Genomic DNA, 19,821 nt, shown 5'->3' on the forward strand with positions numbered 1-19,821 from the left:
TCATGATTTGTGCAGATGACAATAATTCTATGAATGTCTCCATTAAATTATAATTTGGATAAAATGTACCTTTTTTCGGAAGTAAAAGACTCTGCCTACAACTAGTTTAGAGTTACGCCGGTGTTAGGGCAATATATATCTGGCACTCTATCAGAATCATGCACATGTAATGTAGCTAATGCAGGATGGATGGTTTAAGCCACCCTCCGAGATTAGGAGTGACTTTACATACATTGTGTAAAGCATGTAGGTTCGACCATTACGTTTCAGACTAACGGCATAATATGCATTGTGCTGGAGCATAAACCATCCGTATAAACCAAGTTGACTTCCAACTACTAGTAAACAGGGATTCCCTATCGACGGATGTTGTAGAACGATGATTATTTCAAGGTTGTCAGCTTGTATGACCAATCTATAACGTCTAGAAGTGTCTCGAAGCAAAACCTGCCAATCCCTCATTAGCATTGGGATATTTATACCCAAGTAGGTGATCCCAAGCTCGAAGACAACTGAAAGAGACTGGAGAAAATATATATCCACAGGAATTGAAATTAATTCATCGCAAAGGTTGAATAAGACCTTGATGGAACCAGTGTCATCGGACAAGAGAGAGTGGACCGCCTCCCATTGAATTCCTTCCCCGATCCTCAAGTATGCATAAACACTGGGGTTGCCATTGGGATTGGACTGAACGATGGTCATATACATGAAATCATGCAGATTGATTGAAGGCCCTTCGACATGGAACTCGAATTTTCCATAGTTGGGCTGCTGTTTAGGAAGCTTTCAAATGTCGCTGCTCCCTGTCCAAATCTTGTTGCAAATCCCGTTAGGCTTAGGGTCATGTGAGGCTTTTTTTATTCCGATTGTTGATATAAAGTGATAGGCATTCGATAGATGGACCCATGGTGCTATTCATGCGTTCAGACACACCCAGCCAGCCTGTTTTACGTAAAACATCCAACTAGGGAACATAGTGGCCGAGGTGTGAATTCATTGCAAGACGGGTTGAGGCTTGTTCAGCAGGGAATGTGCTAAAGCGTGTTTGACGGCTGTGTAGCGGATGCAGGCATAGATAGTCCGTGAGAAATAGGAAATGATCAGAAGGTGAAGACATTGTCAAGCCATTTTGTTCATAATGATGTGTACTAGTTGATCTAGCTTCTGATCTATGGCCATCCAAACTCGTGTAAATTAGCGTTCAGTTCTTGGAAGTCATCGGTAGCTTATATGGGGTCGTGCACGTGACCACCTCCGACGGCTTCTCTTTTGCACCTTGCCTTACCAACTCTCGAGCGCTTTCGACATTCCTGTCTCTAAATCTTGTGATATTCATTAATTCAAATCCTTCATATCCAACCTACAGTATCGTCGGGCATCGGCAGAATACAAATCACCGCTCTGGTCCAGCGCACATCTTCTCATCCAACCACCCCTCCAAGCTTTCTTATCCACCGCAACCATGCTTTTCTTCAGGTATACTATGGCGCAAAGCGCAAACCCATTCTGCAAAGGTGAATACTAATAGGTGCTTTGTTACAGCTTCTTCAAGACTCTGACCAACCAGACGGTCACCATTGAGCTCAAGAATGACATCCGCATTCGTGGAATCCTGAAATCTGTCGACCAGTACCTAAACATCAAGCTTGACGATATCGAAGTGTTGGATCTGGCCAAGTACCCTCACCTGTCTTCGGTGAAGAACATGTTCATCCGAGGTAGTGTGGTGCGTTACGTGATGTTGCCTCGGTCGGAGGTTGACGTGGGGTTGTTGGAGGATGCCACACGGCGAGGTGAGTTGCGCTTCTTTTTCCTTGATATCAGTCTATGTTCTTGCCTCTCTTAAAGCATCCACGAAGATTGCGACCGGAATTGCCATTCGAACCAATACTAATAGACTCATCATACAGAGGCTGCCAACCAGGCTGGCAAAGCTCGCTAAACGATCACGGCCTCAATTTTACGACAAATCACGCATCGCGCTCTTCCATACCGTTGTTCCCCTCAGGTGGTCTCCAGCAAAGCAAATGACTATATGGCCAAAAGTATGGGGTTTCAGGTGGCTTCCCAATATTGAGATGACCCAATTGATGGCCGGGGAGACGGGTTCATGCAACGAAGGATGTTCGAAACTCCCATACCACTCGAATGCACCCAAGATACCAAATGGACTTGGATTGCCACTCATGAATCCTACTGATACGCCGCAAAAGCAATTTCGTCGGAGATTACCCGCCTCTAGCTCACGCTGGCACCTGGACTGCGTTGTTCATGATACCTCGTTAGACATTTCTTTTGCAATAATGAACAGCAACTTTTTTTTTGGATAATTTGACTATATCACAATGCTCTAAACATACCAAAATCAAATGTAGCCCCATGGAGCCGAGTATTACCGACCACGTGATCGCGTGTCGCGATCCTGTTTCTTCGCGCCTCTCGACCCAATTAATCCTGGACATTTTCATTGGCGACCGTGCACATATTATGGACATATTGTACATCTAATCCGACTGTTTGCGTTTCATCCGACCTAAAACTACATTGGAACAGCTGCGAAGTCTCTTATACCCTTGTCACGACTCGATTCTCACATACGGTGCAACGGACTCCCACCCGCTGTGACCGAGCCACAATGGCCGGATCCTACGCGAAGAAGGGGGCTACGCCATCCAAGGGATATTCTGGGACAAGACAATCCTCAATAAAACGCAATTCGAGCATCCTGAGTTTCTTTCAGAAGACCGACACGCCACCGGGTGCCACTTCTCGCCAGGCTCGAATCACCCAGTTTGCAACGGCGACCTCTCAGTCACCGAGCAGCGGCCGGGGGACCCAGGCTTTCCAACGGGGCAACAATACAAGAAATGACACTGCTGGTGGGCTTTTCTTGGAAGATAAAAAGGGACTCGCAAAGATTGAACGAGCGACGTCGACGAGCGAAAGAGAGCGATCACTGACGCCTGACTTTTGGGGCGACGATGATGATTTCTTGAAACGGGATGCCGAACGATACAATGAGAGCGATACCGCGGTCAAGCGTCGGAAGGTCGACTCACCGGACAGTCCGGCTACCGAAACACAACAACCAGACACCGAATCGAAGACTGAAAAAGCACCTACACCTACATCCGCAAAGACCCAGAAAAGGAGCGGACCATTTATCGATGAGTCCGACAGCGAGGATGATATGGAAGCATATCGGGAGCTTGATGAGACCAAACCCACCACTAGGGATATGACGAACGAAGCATTGTACAAGGATAAAATAGTGGCTACAGAACGCACTTCCGAATCTACACCTCCGCCACTGGTAAGCGCCGCCACGAATAATGCCGATAATGATGAATGCGCGAATTTTGACGTTATAGAAGATGAAGACGAGCTTATAGGGGAAGAGTTTCGAAATCGGCCTTGGGAAGGCGAGGAACAAGATCATCAGATTGATCTTGAGGTAGATCCTGACAAAGTCTTAAACGACTGTTCTGGTATAGAAGATATTGAGGGGGAAGTGAGCACATGCCCTGTCTGCCAAATGGTGCTGAAGGATCTTAATGAGACGGTAAGTGCTTATTACTTCCCTTCGGGTGTATTGAAATACTGATTTTCGGCATAGACAATTGCGATACATGTCAACGACTGCCTTGATGGAAAAACCAACCCTATACCGGCCATGCCCGCTCCTAAGCCCATGGTGAAGCCGACTCCAAAGACAGCCACCATCGACAAAGCGCTGACGCGCGTGGAGCGCGCTGCTATTGCTCGACCTGCGCAAGGTGATCCCTACTCACAGAACAAGCCTATCGGAGGTTCCGCATTCTCGAAGATGATGGCGGGGAATGTAGAAGATACTGCTTGGGCTACGGCAGCCGCAAACGAGGTGTCTTCTCGCGGCAAACAAGCCTACCAACGGACTTGTCCATTTTACAAAATTATTCCGGGGTTTTCCATATGCGTTGATGCCTTTCGATACGGGGCCGTCGAAGGGTGTAACGCTTACTTTCTCAGTCACTTTCACAGCGATCACTATATAGGGCTCAGCAAGTCCTGGTGCCATGGGCCCATTTACTGCAGTCGACCAACTGCCAATCTTGTCCGCCAGCAGCTTCGCGTTGATCCCAAATGGGTGGTTGACCTCGAGTTCGAATTTACCACCGAAGTACCGGAGACGGGAGGGGTGCGGGTCACCATGATACATGCAAATCATTGCCCCGGTAGTTCACTTTTTGTTTTCGAAAAGAGTTCTGGGAATGGACCCAATGCCAATAACCAACGAGTGTTGCATTGTGGTGACTTTCGTGCGTCTCCTGCCCAGGTGCAACATCCGCTTCTACGCCCTAACGTGACCAACCAGGTCACTGGTAAGCCGAGACAGCAACATATCGACAAATGTTATCTCGACACCACATACCTGAGCCCAAAATACGGATTTCCCGCTCAGGAGGATGTGATTACAGCGTGTTCAGAGCTATGTGTGCGCCTGAACGAAGAAGCTGGTGTCAGAGCTGATGCGGGGAAGAACGGTGCAGGTGGTTTGATGGGCAAATTTATCTCCGCAGCCACGGGGAGCAACACGATACAAAACAAACCCTCGAATACCGGCGGCCGACTACTGGTAGTAATCGGCACTTACAGTATTGGCAAAGAACGGATATGTATGGGGATCGCCCGAGCACTTGGATCCAAAATCTTCGCGACTCCACCGAAACAACGAATTTGTGCCTGCTTGGAAGACCCCGAGCTCTCCGGGATGCTAACCAGCAATCCACACGAAGCGCAAGTACATATGCAAACCCTCTTTGAGATCCGCGCCGACACACTGGCAGACTACCTCGATGACCTCAAACCGCATTTCTCCCGAGTCGTCGGTTTTCGCCCGACCGGCTGGAACTATCGCCCACCAGCCGGGCGACTGGTACAAAATCCACCAGTCTCCACTGTGCTACACGGCGAAAACTGGAAGTCACCATACACCAGCCAAGACCTCACACCACAGCGCGGCAGCACACGGGAAAGTGCCTGCTTTGGTGTGCCCTACAGCGAACACAGTTCATTCCGCGAGTTGACCATGTTCTGTTGCGCTTTGCGTATCGGGCGGGTCATTCCGACGGTGAATGTCGGCAGTCAGAAGAGCCGGGACCAAATGAAGGTTTGGATGGAGCGGTGGGATGCGGAAAAGAAGAAGAATGGGCTGTTTCATGTCACTGGCGATCGGTGGTGATCAACGACTTGCATACGGAGTATACGATGTATGGATGTTATCATTCTACTGAGTATACAACATAAATATTTATGGCATTGAAATTTACATATGTTGTAGCGCATTAATTGGTGTTCAATTTTTCGGTTCGCACGGCTGGTGTTCTTCTCGCTCTCGTTCTGGTCCTCTTTCTTGCATTTTAAGTGGCTTCAAGACTCCATCGAGTGCTCCACCTGGGCACTAAACAAAAGTCCAGGTCCTCAAACCTGGGAACGCTTGTAGATCGTTTCCTTGGAGTTCGTTAGATATTGCAACATCTGGGTCTATATTCTCGCTAATGCACCTGTCAGGGGACTGTTTTTGCCATGAACCCCTCCAATTCCCCCTAACAAGGTCAAAATTAGCATGTGGCTTTGCAAGATACACTACTCCGTGCTACTCCGTGCTACTCCGTACTATATCCCGACTATTCTTACCTGCAGTCTCAATTTTGAATATCACCCCCAGTTCCGCTGCATCCGAGTTATTATTTATGTTGTATACTCTACAATAGACGCACAAACCACCCTGTGTTGATCTAACCCCGGCAGTGATCCGTTATTTGTGTTATTTGTGCTGGATGTGTTCTCATTTTTAGGGCTCTCGGACCAAGTGGATCAGCGGGATCAGAGATCGTGAACGGTAATTCGTTTCTATTTAGATTCGGATCGACAGTATGCAGCAAGAACTGCAAACCTAGACCTGTTTCTTCTCTTCAGACGAAGGTATCAGATCAAATGTAAACAATGATTGGTGCTTAGGTCTACATTATGTCAATCGTCAACAAGATCCTCCAACGTTTAAGACGCTTTTAGGCCTAGGGCTTAGCACCGGAGAACAACCTTTGATGGGCGTGCACTATCGATATATGCGTTAGTCGGGTTCCACTCCAATCGTAGGGCTTTTGACAAATCATTTGGGGTCGATTTTTTCGAAATAGACTTGCGGCATTTTGGATAGGTGATTTTGTCGTGGGTGAAGGTTTCTGGTGGGAATTTTATATAACGGAGGCAACCCCTCAACCCCTTTTACGCTTGTTCGACCTGACTGCGGAGATATCACACACAAAATTCATCCACGATGCGTACTTCAACAATTGGACTTTGGGCTTTAACGGCTGGTGCTGTCGCTGCAAAGACCTGCTATAATGTAACTGTGGAAGTTCCTGTCACAGCTCGCAATGGCGTGTTCGACAACATCAACACACCCCAGACGAACTTTGACGCTACTTCTTTCGTCCTCTCTGCCACCAGACAGGGTAAAAACTTGACAGAAACAGCCTTGTCGGGCTATGCCACTGTGTCGGGCCACTACAATATCTCGACCCAATACTGTATGCCGAAGAATGCTGGGAGTTCGGCCTACACGCTTCAGATCCTCACACATGGAATGGGCTTTGACAAGTCGTGAGTTTCGAGATTTGATTTGTCTCTGTATCCAGTGGGCTAACATTATAATATAGGTACTGGGACCTACCATACAACAACTATAACTACTCATACGTGGATTACGTCTTGTCTCGGGGATATCACACACTTTCCTACGACCGACTGGGCCTCGGCAAATCTTCACATGGCGATGCAAAGAATGAGATCCAGGCATTCCTCGAGATCGAAGCTCTTGCTCAGTTGACCCGCATGGTACGCAGCGGCAAGTTGGCTAATATCAAGACTCCCGCCAAGGTCGTCCACGTCGGACATTCATTTGGGTCTGCGCAGACAGTTGCTCTATCCGCGATGTACCCAGAGCTCTCCGATGCGCTCGTGCTCACCGGGTACACGGCAAGTGCCGACTACATGCCGATGTTCCTCAGCGGTGCGAACTTCCAACAAGCCCGACTCAACGGCAAGAACTCAGACTACACAGCTGGGTACTTGAAGAGTGCGGACCTCGGCAGCAATGTATATCTCTTTTTCTACCCGCCCCATTTCGACACCGGCCTTCTGGACTTTGCTGAAGAGAACAAGCAACCGATGACTGTTGGTGAACTCCTGACTATCACCGGTCTGCCAGCGCAAAGCAACTTCACCGGACCTGTCTATGTCATCGATGGTGCGAACGATGTACCATTTTGTGGAGGCGACTGTTTGCACACGGGTGGGAAATCGACTCCTATTCCTGCTGCGGCTAAGGTGATCTTCCCAAAGACCAGCGCTTTCTCTGCCTATGTCCACCCCAACACTGGCCATGCTATCAATCTGCACTATAATGCGACGGCGGCTTATAAGCAGATCAATGATTTCTTGGGGGCTCAAGGCTTGTTGAGCAAGAGTCATCGTCATGATCATGCCCGTCATCACCAGTGAAAAATGGGAGAAGTAAGGAGACCCGAGTTTTGATTCGTGTACATTTATTATACATCTATACTTTGAACAATTGACGATTATGTACATACTACACGTGTGCTTGATTTCCTCTACCACTTCTTGGCTTTCCTTTCCCGGATACTCGAAGTGAAACCCATCAATTAGTTATATTACGCCACGACCTCGGAAGAGGACTCGTCGGACTATATTAACATCAGCTCCGTACGAAGACGCCGAAAGCCAGCCCAGCCAATCTAATAAAATTACACAGACGCGCAAGTGGTGATCAAATTGTTAAAACCGAATCAGGACATCAAATCTGTGATCAGAGTATTCTCAACGATCGTCGCTTCCCCTGAGTCTCAGACAGCCCCGCAATATTCCTCGGCCTTGATTGCCCTAAGGAGTTTCAATGTCAGTACTTCTGTCGGTTAGAAAAGGGTATGAAAGGCGAAAGGAGCTCACAAGCCCTGATCATAGTGAAAGCATTATTGCCTGTCATTGATGAGTGCTAAAGTCCGCCGTTTCAGAGTGCATAGCCAGTGGTGATGATTTTGGTTTCTTGAGCTGAGGCGATGGAAGTGGGTGTGGTCGTTGCCGCTTCGTGGGAGCCATTAGGCGCACCTGGGCATATGAGGTCGCCGGCGTCTCAGTGGCAGAGATCCTGGGCTATTCAATAGTAATTAGTATAGACGAAGAGCAAGTTTCCAAGATATAAATTTACAGCGGCCAGGGAGGCCTTTTTCTGGCCTGGGTCGTAGAAATGGCGAAATGGGCAGTCCCTTAGTCGGTGGTTGGATCGCCCGCAAGCTTGACATGGACGTTTCCCTCCCTATAAATAATAGATGAAGTCAGTTGCGAGATCAACCATGAATGAATGTCTGTATTAAGTCGGGACGGTAGTGTCTTTTGATGCATATGGGTCACTCTTTGATGTCGACACCTGGGTTGTGATCTCGATCAAATTGCGGGTGACAGCTTCCACAGAGCGTGATCCCATTTGCTGGCGATGTTAGGCTGAAGTCGATGAGGCCTGCGTTCAACCAAAGGTCCACCTATCTAAACATGGTTAGCCATATTTCATTCAAACCAGCAGCAATAGTATCACGCACCTGCTTGTCTTCCTTTGCTATCACGTAGCAGATCTGAGGCTCTGTAGCCTGACAAACCCAGCAGGAATCTCCAGCGAGCCTTTTAATCTCTGTTTTTGTCGCGGTCGAAAAGGCGTCGAATTTCGTATAAGACTGAGTTGATGCCAATGACATGGCAGAGGAAGATTTCAAGGCATGCCCATCCGGAATGGAGGATCACAAACCAAAGCCCACAATACCACAAGCATGCCATAACGGATAAACTGAAACACCTTACCATGTTTGTGGGTTTTATTGTCGCCCGGGTGAATAGAGAATCAGGAGGTAGAAGAATAGAGGTCAATAACGATGGTCTTTGATGAGGTGGGCTAGGGTCCTAGATGTAGGTAGTTATGGAAGAAAGACAAGAGGCTGGAAACATAAGTGCTAGGCATTTATAGGAATCTCTGGGTAGGAATATAAAGATAGATAGAGATAGATTGGTAGCAAACAAACGACAAGGTGACGGAGAGAGATAAGAGATAGAGAGAGATGGGCAAAAGGTCAGTCGTTGGTGACTACATCTGAGCCTTAACTTCAGATGCCATTTACATCCTACTCGCCTTTTGCTCACATCGTATAGTCTACAACGGTCTACCCTGTAAAGATTCACCTACCCCTAAACTGTTCAGATTAAATTCAGATTAAATTCAGATTCAATTCAGATTGATTCACTTCAGATACACTTTATATTCACTTTAGACGACCCCATACCTATATCAGAAGGCATTAATTTTTACTAGAGTATGACTCTCAGCATCATCATTGAAGAACAGGTCCTGGAGTTCCTCCACTGTGATATCTGGCCGATCCGCCTGACGGCGAGCGTAAAGCCCGGCACTCTTTCTTGCCTGCTGGCGCATTATGGTATTGAACGCCACGAACCGGAACCGTGGATACCGCGCAAATCGGCCAGACTCGTGCTTCATCAGATGTCGGATATAGTCACGTATGGTATATATCTTAGGCGAGGCATCACAAACTCGGCGCCTCCGCGCGGGAATAAGGTAGGGAAAGCTAGGGACAAAAGGGGTTCTAAGGCGTTGAAATCGTGAAATCGACGAGAGGGGTACTTCGGTAGGGAGGCATTGTTAGGGTATTATAGGGCCTATCTGCCGGATCCTATCCATCTTAGAGTGGTTAGGGTAGAAGTTTGATGTGGGAGGTGGGTGAATGCCCAACATATATGACTCATCAGATTATGCAAGTTATACAAATGATGGATGCCCAGGTGTTATGTATATTATATAATCCATAGTTTGGATGTGTTTGATGTAGTGAATACTACAGTGTGTGGGAAAAAGCAGAAGAATAATTCTTATTTGGTAAAACTAGAAATGCAGGGGTTTATATACCCTATAGAAACCATCTAAACATTGCTCACAAATAACAAATAGCAAACAAATCTCAAAAGGCTCAGTCTGCAGCAAACAATCATGCATGCATGCATGGAAGTTCAACAATATATGACTCATCAGTTTATGCAAGTTATACAAATGATGTTATGGATATTATGTAATCCATAGTTTGGATGTGTTGCCTGACTTCCAAGGCTGCAAATAATGACGCATGTTCTAGCCTTATAGACGAGGCATCCACACCCCCTCGTGCCCGTTGTCCTCCCCCACACTCTTCTCCAACAGATCAAGAACCAATGATTGACACCAGACAGAGAATGGAGGCAAACCATCACCAATATGCGACCGGTGATTTGCCTAAACCCCTCAAGCCAATAACCGAAACCGGTGTGCCGGAGGTTCGGAGGCTTGAGACGGCACTCTCCAAGGATCTTCGCCTCCAATGTCTGAACTCCACACTACCGAAATTGCTTCCCGTTGCCTTGCATTACCCTCGGGGACGATTTGATGACCACGCATCGGTCTTTTCATAAATAATTGGGATTCTCGCATTTGGTTATGGATTTGAACTGATTCCTCTTATTTAAAACATACATTTCTATATATTTATTGGTTGGAATTCTCCTTGCTGCATTGGGACTGGTACCTTTTTTCCCCGAGTTGTTTTGTCCAACACTCCTATACAACACTTCACCATGTTTGTGACACTCGAGAACGTTCCGTTGATCCTTGTCGGTCTGGCCGTAGCTTATTACCTGGTGCCGTACGTGCAGAAGTCGCACCTGCGCGACATCCCCTCGGCTGGGTACTCCGCCTTCACCAATGTTTGGCTATTGCTGCAAGCGCGTCGGGGTCAAAAGTACCTGACGATCGACGAGGCCCACAAGAAATATGGAAAGCTCGTTCGCATTTCACCTACCCAGGTCTCTATTGCCGATGACGAGGCTATCCAGAGCGTCTATGGACACGGCAATGGTTTCTTGAAAGCGTATGTCACCCCTGCAGCCCAGAGAAACTACACCGAAACTGACAATAATCCTAGGAACTTCTACGATGCCTTTGTCTCTATTCGCCGTGGCTTGTTCAATACTCGTGACCGTGCCGAGCACTCCCGCAAGCGCAAGACCGTTTCCCACACTTTCAGTGCCAAGTCCATTGGCCAATTCGAGCAGTATATCCACGGCAACATCGAAGAGTTCGTGAAGCAATGGAACCGTCTCTCTGATCTCCAGGGTAACCCCAAAACCGGCTATGTCAGTCTGGATGCCCTCAACTGGTTCAACTACCTCGCTTTTGATATCATCGGTGACCTGGCTTTCGGCGCTCCCTTTGGCATGCTCGAGAAGGGCAAGGATATTGCCGAAATGCGTCTGGACCCCAAGGACCCTCCCAAGTATGTCGCCGCCGTTGAAGTTCTGAACCGTCGAGGCGAGGTCTCCGCCACCCTGGGTTGCATGCCATCTCTCATCCCCTTCGCTAAGTACATCCCGGACCGCTTCTTCTCTGAAGGTTTGGAAGCCGTCGAGAACCTTGCTGGTATTGCCATCGCTCGTGTCAGCGAGCGTCTCAAGCCGGAGATTATGGCCAACAACACCCGTGTGGATCTTCTCGCCCGCCTCATGGAAGGCAAGGACGGAAACGGTAACCAACTCGAACGCGCCGAATTGACTGCCGAGGCCCTCACCCAACTGATCGCCGGCTCCGACACCACCTCCAACACTGCCTGTGCTATCCTATACTGGTGCATGACGACCCCTCACGTTCTACCCAAGCTGCACAAGACTCTGGATGAAGCCCTTCCCAAGGACATTGAAGTTCCCACTCACGCTATGGTCAAGGAAATCCCCTAGTAAGCCCTACCCTACGACCCACCCCCCTCTCCACACAAAAGCTACCCGAAACTAACAGCTCCATAGCCTCCAATGGGTAATCTGGGAAACAATGCGCATCCACAGCACCTCCTCAATGGGTCTTCCCCGCGAGATCCCAGCCGGTTCCGCCCCCGTCGTAATCTGCGGCCACACCTTCCAAGCCGGCGACGTTCTCTCCGTCCCCAGCTACACGATCCATCGCTCAAAGGAGATCTGGGGTGCCGACGCCGAAAAATTCGTCCCCGAGCGCTGGAGTCCCGAACGTCTCACCGCCCGCCAAAAGGCCGCATTTATCCCCTTCAGCCACGGTTCCCGCGCATGTGTCGGTCGCAACGTCGCCGAGATGGAATTGCTCGTTATCTGCGCTACTGTATTCCGTCTCTTCGAGTTCGAGATGCACCAGGACGGACCTATGGAGACCCGTGAGGGATTCCTGCGCAAGCCGCTCGCTTTGCAGGTTGGTATGCGTCGTCGTCGGGTTTGAGGGTCTGGGGTTGGGATTCCATTTTGCAATATAGAAAACCATATACCTTTGTAAAAAGGGGGTTCGGGATTGAAATTGTTTGGACCTAGGGTGGGATTGAATGGGATCTTGGATTACCATCTTTTGTCATGATTCGATGAGAATGGCTGGGTTGGTTATGTGCTTGTCTTGGGGTAAGTAAGTATGTTACCACGCAGTCGCTGATGACTTTCTTTCTTTCTTTTTTTTTTTTTTGGCTTGTTGATTTCAGATTTGGGGTTTGGTCTATTTGGCCGTCAGTCGTATATCGGGAATCTGATGGGCGTGTATATATGTTATACTTTTATATATTCTTGCATTGAAACTAGCTTCGGGGTTTAAAGAGAACTCCTGCATGCTTTTATGAAGAATAAAGTTAAGACAATGAGTGAAGGTGGTAAGAAAGGAGAAAATATATGTTGCCCAGGACTTGGTTACTCTACTGTATCATAAGTGTTGAGCATTAGATAGATGGATGAACTGGGCATATTAAATACGGAAAGGTTGAAAAATGAAAAACGAAAGGTATTAACTATGGTATCGTGGCTATTCGTGGCTGACGTGAAATCCGCAGAATCATAGCATGTCCCGACCCCGGTTGCAGTTGGCTCCCAAGTAGCAAACAGGAACCAAAGTGACATGTAACAGGTCCGATATTCTAGTTACCATGTGGTGGGACCAAAGGTCTTGCCCGTAGGGACAGGATCCCGAATAGCGGAATCAGTCATGTCCAGGGTGCTGGTGGTGATCCTGGTGCCCCACCATTCGGGGAAGTCGGTTTTGGTCAAGTTGAGGGTGAAGAAGATGAGAATGGTGCACAGAGCGAGACCGACATCCAGACCAGCGGACAGGACGTAGTTGTATTGCATCCACCACCCACGCCAGCGGTCACGAATGAACTTGTTGAAGACGAACCCGACAATACCCCAGCTGAGATAGTTCAGAGGGGTAGCGGGAGGAATCAAACCGGCGCCACCGAAGATGATAGGGGCACTGAGATACTTGATGGGACTCCTGGGGAAGAAACGGACACCGAGGTAGATCAGGACGGGGAGGATGCCGCCGGCGAGGAAGAAGAACATAAGGGGCGCGTATAGCTGCCCCACAGAGAATATCCGCGCGGGTCCGATGACGCCCCAGATAACGGAGGCGTTGAAGAACACACGACCATTAGGGCAGACGAAGTGGTTAGGCTGGGACTGCTTGCATACGTCCTTGATTGCACCAAGAGCCCAGTTCATGGTGGCGATTTGGACTAGGGATGACCACAGGCAAGCGACCATCTGGGCCATGAAAGTAACACGGGGAGGAATTTTCATATAGTGGCCTAATGGAATAGGTTAGTATAACAAGTTAACACTAGAAGGCAACGTCGGAACTGACCAATTTTCAAATCCTGTGTGAAGTACATTCCCTGGTACATGGTAATATAACCGTAGGTCTTGAATAGCATCATGGCCATGGGTTTACCAGGCTGCATATAACCGATGATGAACTCGGTGATCACGTTAAGGCCGATGTCGATGTTGGTGGCAGCCTTGACAATGCCGATAGGAACAAACCAAACAGCGGAAATGAGAAGGGCGATTATGAAGGACCACCAGCTCATGTTCGTAGGGTAGCCTAAGATAACACCAAAACCGATTGCGGTCATGGCCAGAAACACACCCAAGTACCACCAGATGGGAACCGTAGCATAGCGACTCATAAGACGGCCATGGATATCTTCCTCCTCCTTTCCGACGTGACGGAATCGACTCCAAATATCCGTACCATGAAAAAGACCGGTGTGAACGAGCACAGCAACGATGCTGGCAAATGATAGGCCATAGGATATCATGAAGGTCGTCGACAGGAAAAGTGGGGAATAGTTCGAGTATTTCGCGTTGTCAAAGGTAAACTCTGGGGTGAGAATGTTGGCGACCTTGTATAGTTTTCCAGTGTTGTCGTAACTATTAGAGTCGCTTATGGGTAGGTGCTGGGCGTAGAACAGATTAGAGTACTGAATGGCAGGGGTGATGATCCAGAACCAGAGGAACATGCCGATCATCGTATTAGAGATCGCATACCAAGGTGCGATGAGGGGGCTGAAGTTGAATCCAGAGATCTGAGTCCAGTCAAATGTCATTGGGATAAGTGAAAGGCCGGTCACTCCACCAAAGAGCTGATTGATGACAGCGTTCTGCGGCTTGATCCAGGTGACCCAGGCAAAGACACTCAGAAATGGCGCAATGTATCCGGGGAACCAGTACCAACAGAAAGAGCCGATCATGGCGCACAGGAACATCTGATATTTGCCGATCTTCCAGCCAGCAACACTTTCGGGATCAGGCTTGGTGCGATCGTGCAGCGCAGTAAAGAGTGAGGTATTGATCAGCGTGGAGGGCCAGATCATGGCGGAGGGCTGTACCAGGAAGCGGGTGAAGAATCCAGCCATGCCGAAACCCATCATCTGAGTGGAGATACACATAAGGATTTCGAAACCCCAACCGAAGTTTTGCACATAGAAAGCACGTTGAGCCAAGAGGACATCCGTCGCGTAGGCGGCGCCACCACCGAATGTGGCGTTTGCCATAATAACGGCAATTGTATGTTCTTTCTTTGTGAACACACCCGGGTTCAGCTCGGCTTTGTAGCCAAAGAAGTTGAAGGTGTAATTGGGCATCCATGCTTCCCATGCCTTTCCCACTGGGTAGGCGACAACTTGTGCAATGTATGAGGGGATGACGATGTAGGGCTGGCGCATGGAGAACAGCATGTTGAGGGAAGAACCGATGGTCGCAAATAGAAGACCAATCACCCAGGCGCGAATAGTGTTGACAGATCCACCCTCATCGATGTTGGACACGGCGGAGCGAACCTCGGGGTAAGGGGAATTTTCCAGGAGCTCCTGGGCGATGACCTCTTGGGTACGCTTGTCGGATGTATGTAAGGCCTCAACGAGTTCCTCGGCAACATCCTCTGGCAGGTTAGGATCCCAGTGGTGGTGGTCCTTGAGGTCACGCAGCTTCTTGAGCTTCTCATCAGGCGCAGTCTCGTCCACCATCGCACCCGTGGTGACGGCGATAGACTCGTCCTTCTCCATGGTGAAGGATACAGAGCTCAGATATCGGATTCACAGGGATATTGAAATGAGAAAGGGAAAATATGAAGAGGGGATTCGAATATGATTCAAAGCTTCCAAGACAAGGCCGTCGAGAGCCCACCTAATCGCCCAAAGAGGATATCTGAGACTTGTGTGGCAGTGGATGTAACACACGGGTGGTGGTGGAACTGAATGGGAAGGTAAACAATTGATTCGATGAGAAAGGACAAAGTGGAGGAAGGGAGAGAGGGAGGAAGCAGGGGTGCTGTAAGGCGGAATGTGGTTAAACGTGCATATAAGAGGGAGCCACTGCCAAAGTCATCTCTCATATTGTGATTTGGCCTTGTTTTGGTCTGATACATCACACACCCCTTATGCATACATTTTAGGCATATAATTTGGAGAACATTCATCGTATTTCAAGCATCTAGATACTTGGTGGTTTACGTTACCTTCGATCCTACCTCGGACGATTCACTCTCACCTATGACACGGAAAATAACTAGCAAGAAAAAATAGCTGTAACCTCTGGCACTACAGGGGAGGGCCGTTCCGGGGTAATAGTGGAACTCAAGTTAAATGTCGAAGCTCAACTTAATGTGGTTTGAAACTCTAGGAGTCCTTCGGAGTCCCCGATCCGATTATTGGCAGTTGACGAAAGATTCACAGCTCATGTAGGGCAGAGCAAGCGCCGTGTAACGTTGAGCCATCCATTTGGCTCGGGAGAGTTTTCTAGTAGGCTTCTGTACCGTGCTTGACTGAACTGGATACCATCCGAAAGTGTAAAGGTCGATGCGGTATTGATGTCTCACTTCGACCAGAGGACGGAAATACAGCAGTAAAGTCGACCTTTTAGTACGAGACAACTTGTGCGTGCGCTCACGGTAGAGTGTTTCCTAACGACGAATCCGGGGGAAAAGAGAAGAGTTCATCACTCAGCCACTCAAAGTTGGTAAAGTAATCCTCGTTGATCTGGAACTCTCCTTGCAGAGGACCCGCGTTCTGAAGAATCCCACCCGCGGGCTCCCGAGCGGGATCTGCTACCATGGTAGTGCGCCCTGCCTCGATGCCCGAAAGCATATTGGGTTGGGAAGAGGCCCCGTCAACGTACTCGGTCCCTTGGATTCGATTGCGCGCGTTAGGGTCATATTCATCACGCCACCACCAGACAGCATCCAGGATCTGACTAAGGATCAAGCGACTGCGAATTCGAAGCGTCGTGTATTCCGAGCCGTCGGCTTTGCGGAATGCCTTGCTGCTATTCCAGAGTTGATTTAAGACCGTGATCATTTTAGCAGGTGTATCGCTCCTGTCGGTGGACATTTGCTTGGCCAAATTGATCGTGGCGAAGAAGGAGGCCTGGGCACGACTTGTATCGAGTCCGCTGGTGGCATAATCGCTTTTGAGAATCCGCAACAGCGATATCGAAGCCAAGAGTAGACCAAAGCTTATTTGAACAGGTGCCATGAAGAGAGATCCCATGCGATCCGCCAGCGCTTGAACATAATCTATCAAGTTGCAAGCGGTGGCGATAAGACGTGGAAGACACCCACTGGAGACAAGTGTTTGGTTTTTATAGAAGTGGAAGCTTTGAATTGCCATTCGGCAAAGGATAAGGTGATACCCCTTGTCGTCTGCAACAAAGAAGCGAGCATTAGTGGACGGACTATTGCGCCGAGGGGATCCAGGCTAGAAACAAACCGATTACTGCTTGCAATGCAATGTCGTCTACCTCTCCTTCAAACTTCCGCAGCAAAACGTCTAACGCCAGCTCCTGATCCAGAGACATGGCACGAACTCCATTCTCCATAACTGCCTCGCTGCATTTCCCAACGACTTCCTGGCATCTAAGCTTTTGAACTAGGTGTAGAGCAATCTTATCAAATAGCACCTGGCGTTGGATGGCATCGTGGGCTAAACTGACCAGGTTTCGCGGAGACTGCCCTTTGATCACACAAGACCTATGATGAATCAGCATCGTAGTTCCACTTGGGCGGCACTGCGAAAGGGATTAACCTACCGTTGGTAGACTAGGACACAATGAGCCCAGAGTTCAGAGCGTCGGACCATATCCAATTCAGATGATACCGGGATCTTCACTCGGGAAAATTCATGGCTCGACATTGGGATATGGAAACCATGTTGCATCGCTATATGCAAAAGCATTCCACTTAGAGGGAATGTCACATCTGGGCGATTCTCCTTTGGAAACGGCCATGTTAGCAGGAGCAACAGTCCCTGTATGGTGTACCATGGTGCGCACGTCGACATGACCGATAGAAGTGCCATTTCCGTGACCTCCTTGGCCAGTGCCGTCTGTAAAGTCGGGTTTCTGGAGTATGACCGACTGGAGACACCGATGACGGCCCAGAATAGGAATGGAGACTGTGCATAGTACGCATTGGGCTTGGTCTGCGCATCGAGGATCGGGAGGAACGAGGCATAGTGGCCGAAGAACCTAGAAGATGTTAGAACCATGCTGTTATCATAAGAATCTTGTAGGAGCATATACAATTGATACAGGTCGTCGATCTCTGGACCTGTAACGGTAACACTTTTCAGTGAACGGGGCTTTGTGGGGTCATTTACTCCCATCGTCGAACCCGGTGTGGAACCGGCTGGTGCAAGATGATATTGGGGATATGCCAGCGACAAACCCTGCGAATCGTCCAACTGAGAATCTGTTTTCAGCAAGGCCGGCATCACTAGTTCCGTTGTCGCTGTGGATAACGCAATCGGCACGGAATCGGCGTTCAGCTGCTGGGAGGTCTGGAGTTGTTGGCGCCATTGTTCATTCTCGTGTTCTAGTGCGATGTATCGGCTTTGGAGAAATATAAGTAAGACGTGGATTCTGTCCCTCTTACTCGGATTCAGGAACTTACCGACGCTTGTGCTCTCTTGTGAAGCTATCATCTATGGTGCACTCGAGGCTGCGCTTACGGCATCGGGAACACGGTACAGTCTCATCTCGCCAGACATCGCATCTAGCCTACTAGAGTCAATACGGTTTTTGTAAAGGGAAATGCATTGGTACATACCTTTTGCTGGCGGCACATAGTACATGCCTTCTTTCCTTTTTTTGGTAAACTGTTCATGGTTACGTTAGCATCTTCTGTAGATGGAGAACAATGGGTGCTCATACACCTCCATTTCTGAGCTTTGGACGAACACAATCTGGTATCGTCACATGTAGGTAACAGATAGAATCCAATATGTGATCTAACCCCCTGTTTATCGACTTCAACTTGATTTTTTTGATCATAGAATAGGGGAAAGGCAGAGTGGTAGAGCTCAATCCCGGTAACGGGATGATGACGGGGTTGTGATTGGTCCAACGAGAATGGGGACTATGGGTCATGTGACAGTCACGTATAGTAAACTCACACCGCTTTCCGTATCGCATTACTGCCATCTTGCCTCAGGTATCAACTGGTGGTGATGCTTCACCACGTGACCGTATGTGGATTTTCCCGACCCTAGTTCCTGCCAAGGCTGGAAGCTCAGCAACTCAACTCTCCAGACCCAGTTAGAAAAACGAACTGTCATGAACTAAAGCGCATTGAAAACATAAGCCAAACCTGTTATGGGAAAATTAAAAAGATGTCGGAACGACACCATGCTAGACATATGCTACAACACAAGATGACGCCCACCGAACTCAAGCCTATTTAACGGACGTTTTAGCTTCATATGGATTGCCTTACTGTGCCTTGTGTTGTTCGGCCTCATCTTAGTGCATTTCTTCTGGGTCTCTTGTTCACGGGCTCCCTTGCAAATGCGCTTGGAGCATATGGGCCGGCGTGGACGCTTCTATATATATTCAACGTCCCCCTTACGCACATACACGTACAGGATTGACTTTCTCCTGGACCGGCCCAGTAGGGTCTAGTCCCTAATCTAGGTCCTGTGTATGGTTTAGGCATTATGCACTATTGTACATGGTAGAGTGATAAGCCTGGCATTTCCGCCATACCAAGCACCAGCATTGAAGCTAGCTGCACTGCATGGGGATGAGTATATAGCGAGACTTCTGCTTGGTAGAAGATTGAAGATCTAGTCGTGTGGGTATACTAGACTGTTTGGTGCTGAAAATAATGGCGGTTGGATATTCTCAATTTGTTAAGGTCTCGCGATTTCTGTGTATACGGTGATCCCTGAGAGTAACCTCAGTAGATGAATTATATCGACTTTCTGATGATCCTATTATATTCATAGTACCACTCAGGTCCTTATTAAAACCAATGACTCTAAAGTTGTATCCTGAAGTCTTTGCTCAATTTCACGGTTCGAATTGGCTAATCAAGTTGGTTTTACTTCAACAGCTGAT

General features: G+C 48.5%; 7 protein-coding genes across 7 annotated transcripts; 4 read left to right on the forward strand and 3 right to left on the reverse strand.

Moving 5' to 3' along the window:
* Positions 1-1,465: 1,465 nt before the first annotated feature.
* On the forward strand, positions 1,466-1,945 carry N7516_007865 (Sm-like protein LSM2; the record flags this gene model as incomplete). Its single annotated transcript, XM_057220585.1, has 3 exons — positions 1,466-1,479; positions 1,546-1,796; positions 1,914-1,945. 3 exons carry the CDS (start codon positions 1,466-1,468, stop codon positions 1,943-1,945), a joined length of 297 nt encoding a protein of 98 aa, XP_057070857.1.
* Positions 1,946-2,638: 693 nt separating this feature from the next.
* On the forward strand, positions 2,639-5,224 carry N7516_007866 (DNA cross-link repair protein PSO2; the record flags this gene model as incomplete). Its single annotated transcript, XM_057220586.1, has 2 exons — positions 2,639-3,565; positions 3,620-5,224. 2 exons carry the CDS (start codon positions 2,639-2,641, stop codon positions 5,222-5,224), a joined length of 2,532 nt encoding a protein of 843 aa, XP_057070858.1.
* Positions 5,225-6,322: 1,098 nt separating this feature from the next.
* On the forward strand, positions 6,323-7,548 carry N7516_007867 (alpha/beta hydrolase; the record flags this gene model as incomplete). Its single annotated transcript, XM_057220587.1, has 2 exons — positions 6,323-6,648; positions 6,705-7,548. 2 exons carry the CDS (start codon positions 6,323-6,325, stop codon positions 7,546-7,548), a joined length of 1,170 nt encoding a protein of 389 aa, XP_057070859.1.
* A 923-nt stretch (positions 7,549-8,471) lies between these two features.
* N7516_007868 (uncharacterized protein) lies at positions 8,472-8,813 on the reverse strand (the record flags this gene model as incomplete). The annotated part of the gene is made up of 2 exons (XM_057220588.1): positions 8,472-8,603; positions 8,661-8,813. The coding sequence occupies 2 exons, from the start codon at positions 8,811-8,813 to the stop codon at positions 8,472-8,474; spliced, it is 285 nt and encodes a 94-aa protein (XP_057070860.1).
* Positions 8,814-10,731: 1,918 nt separating this feature from the next.
* On the forward strand, positions 10,732-12,391 carry N7516_007869 (cytochrome P450; the record flags this gene model as incomplete). Its single annotated transcript, XM_057220589.1, has 3 exons — positions 10,732-11,024; positions 11,079-11,885; positions 11,953-12,391. 3 exons carry the CDS (start codon positions 10,732-10,734, stop codon positions 12,389-12,391), a joined length of 1,539 nt encoding a protein of 512 aa, XP_057070861.1.
* A 680-nt stretch (positions 12,392-13,071) lies between these two features.
* On the reverse strand, positions 13,072-15,494 carry optB (small oligopeptide transporter, OPT family; the record flags this gene model as incomplete). Its single annotated transcript, XM_057220590.1, has 2 exons — positions 13,072-13,736; positions 13,793-15,494. The coding sequence occupies 2 exons, from the start codon at positions 15,492-15,494 to the stop codon at positions 13,072-13,074; spliced, it is 2,367 nt and encodes a 788-aa protein (XP_057070862.1).
* Positions 15,495-16,373: 879 nt separating this feature from the next.
* On the reverse strand, positions 16,374-18,906 carry N7516_007871 (putative C6 transcription factor (Leu3); the record flags this gene model as incomplete). The annotated part of the gene is made up of 6 exons (XM_057220591.1): positions 16,374-17,128; positions 17,196-17,455; positions 17,515-18,315; positions 18,377-18,483; positions 18,533-18,841; positions 18,901-18,906. 6 exons carry the CDS (start codon positions 18,904-18,906, stop codon positions 16,374-16,376), a joined length of 2,238 nt encoding a protein of 745 aa, XP_057070863.1.
* Between the last annotated feature and the right edge of the window lie 915 nt (positions 18,907-19,821).

Source organism: Penicillium verrucosum (assembly GCF_028828655.1).
Source record: "Penicillium verrucosum strain IBT 35672 chromosome Unknown utg000003l_segment0_segment0, whole genome shotgun sequence".
NCBI classification, from domain to species: domain Eukaryota; kingdom Fungi; phylum Ascomycota; class Eurotiomycetes; order Eurotiales; family Aspergillaceae; genus Penicillium; species Penicillium verrucosum.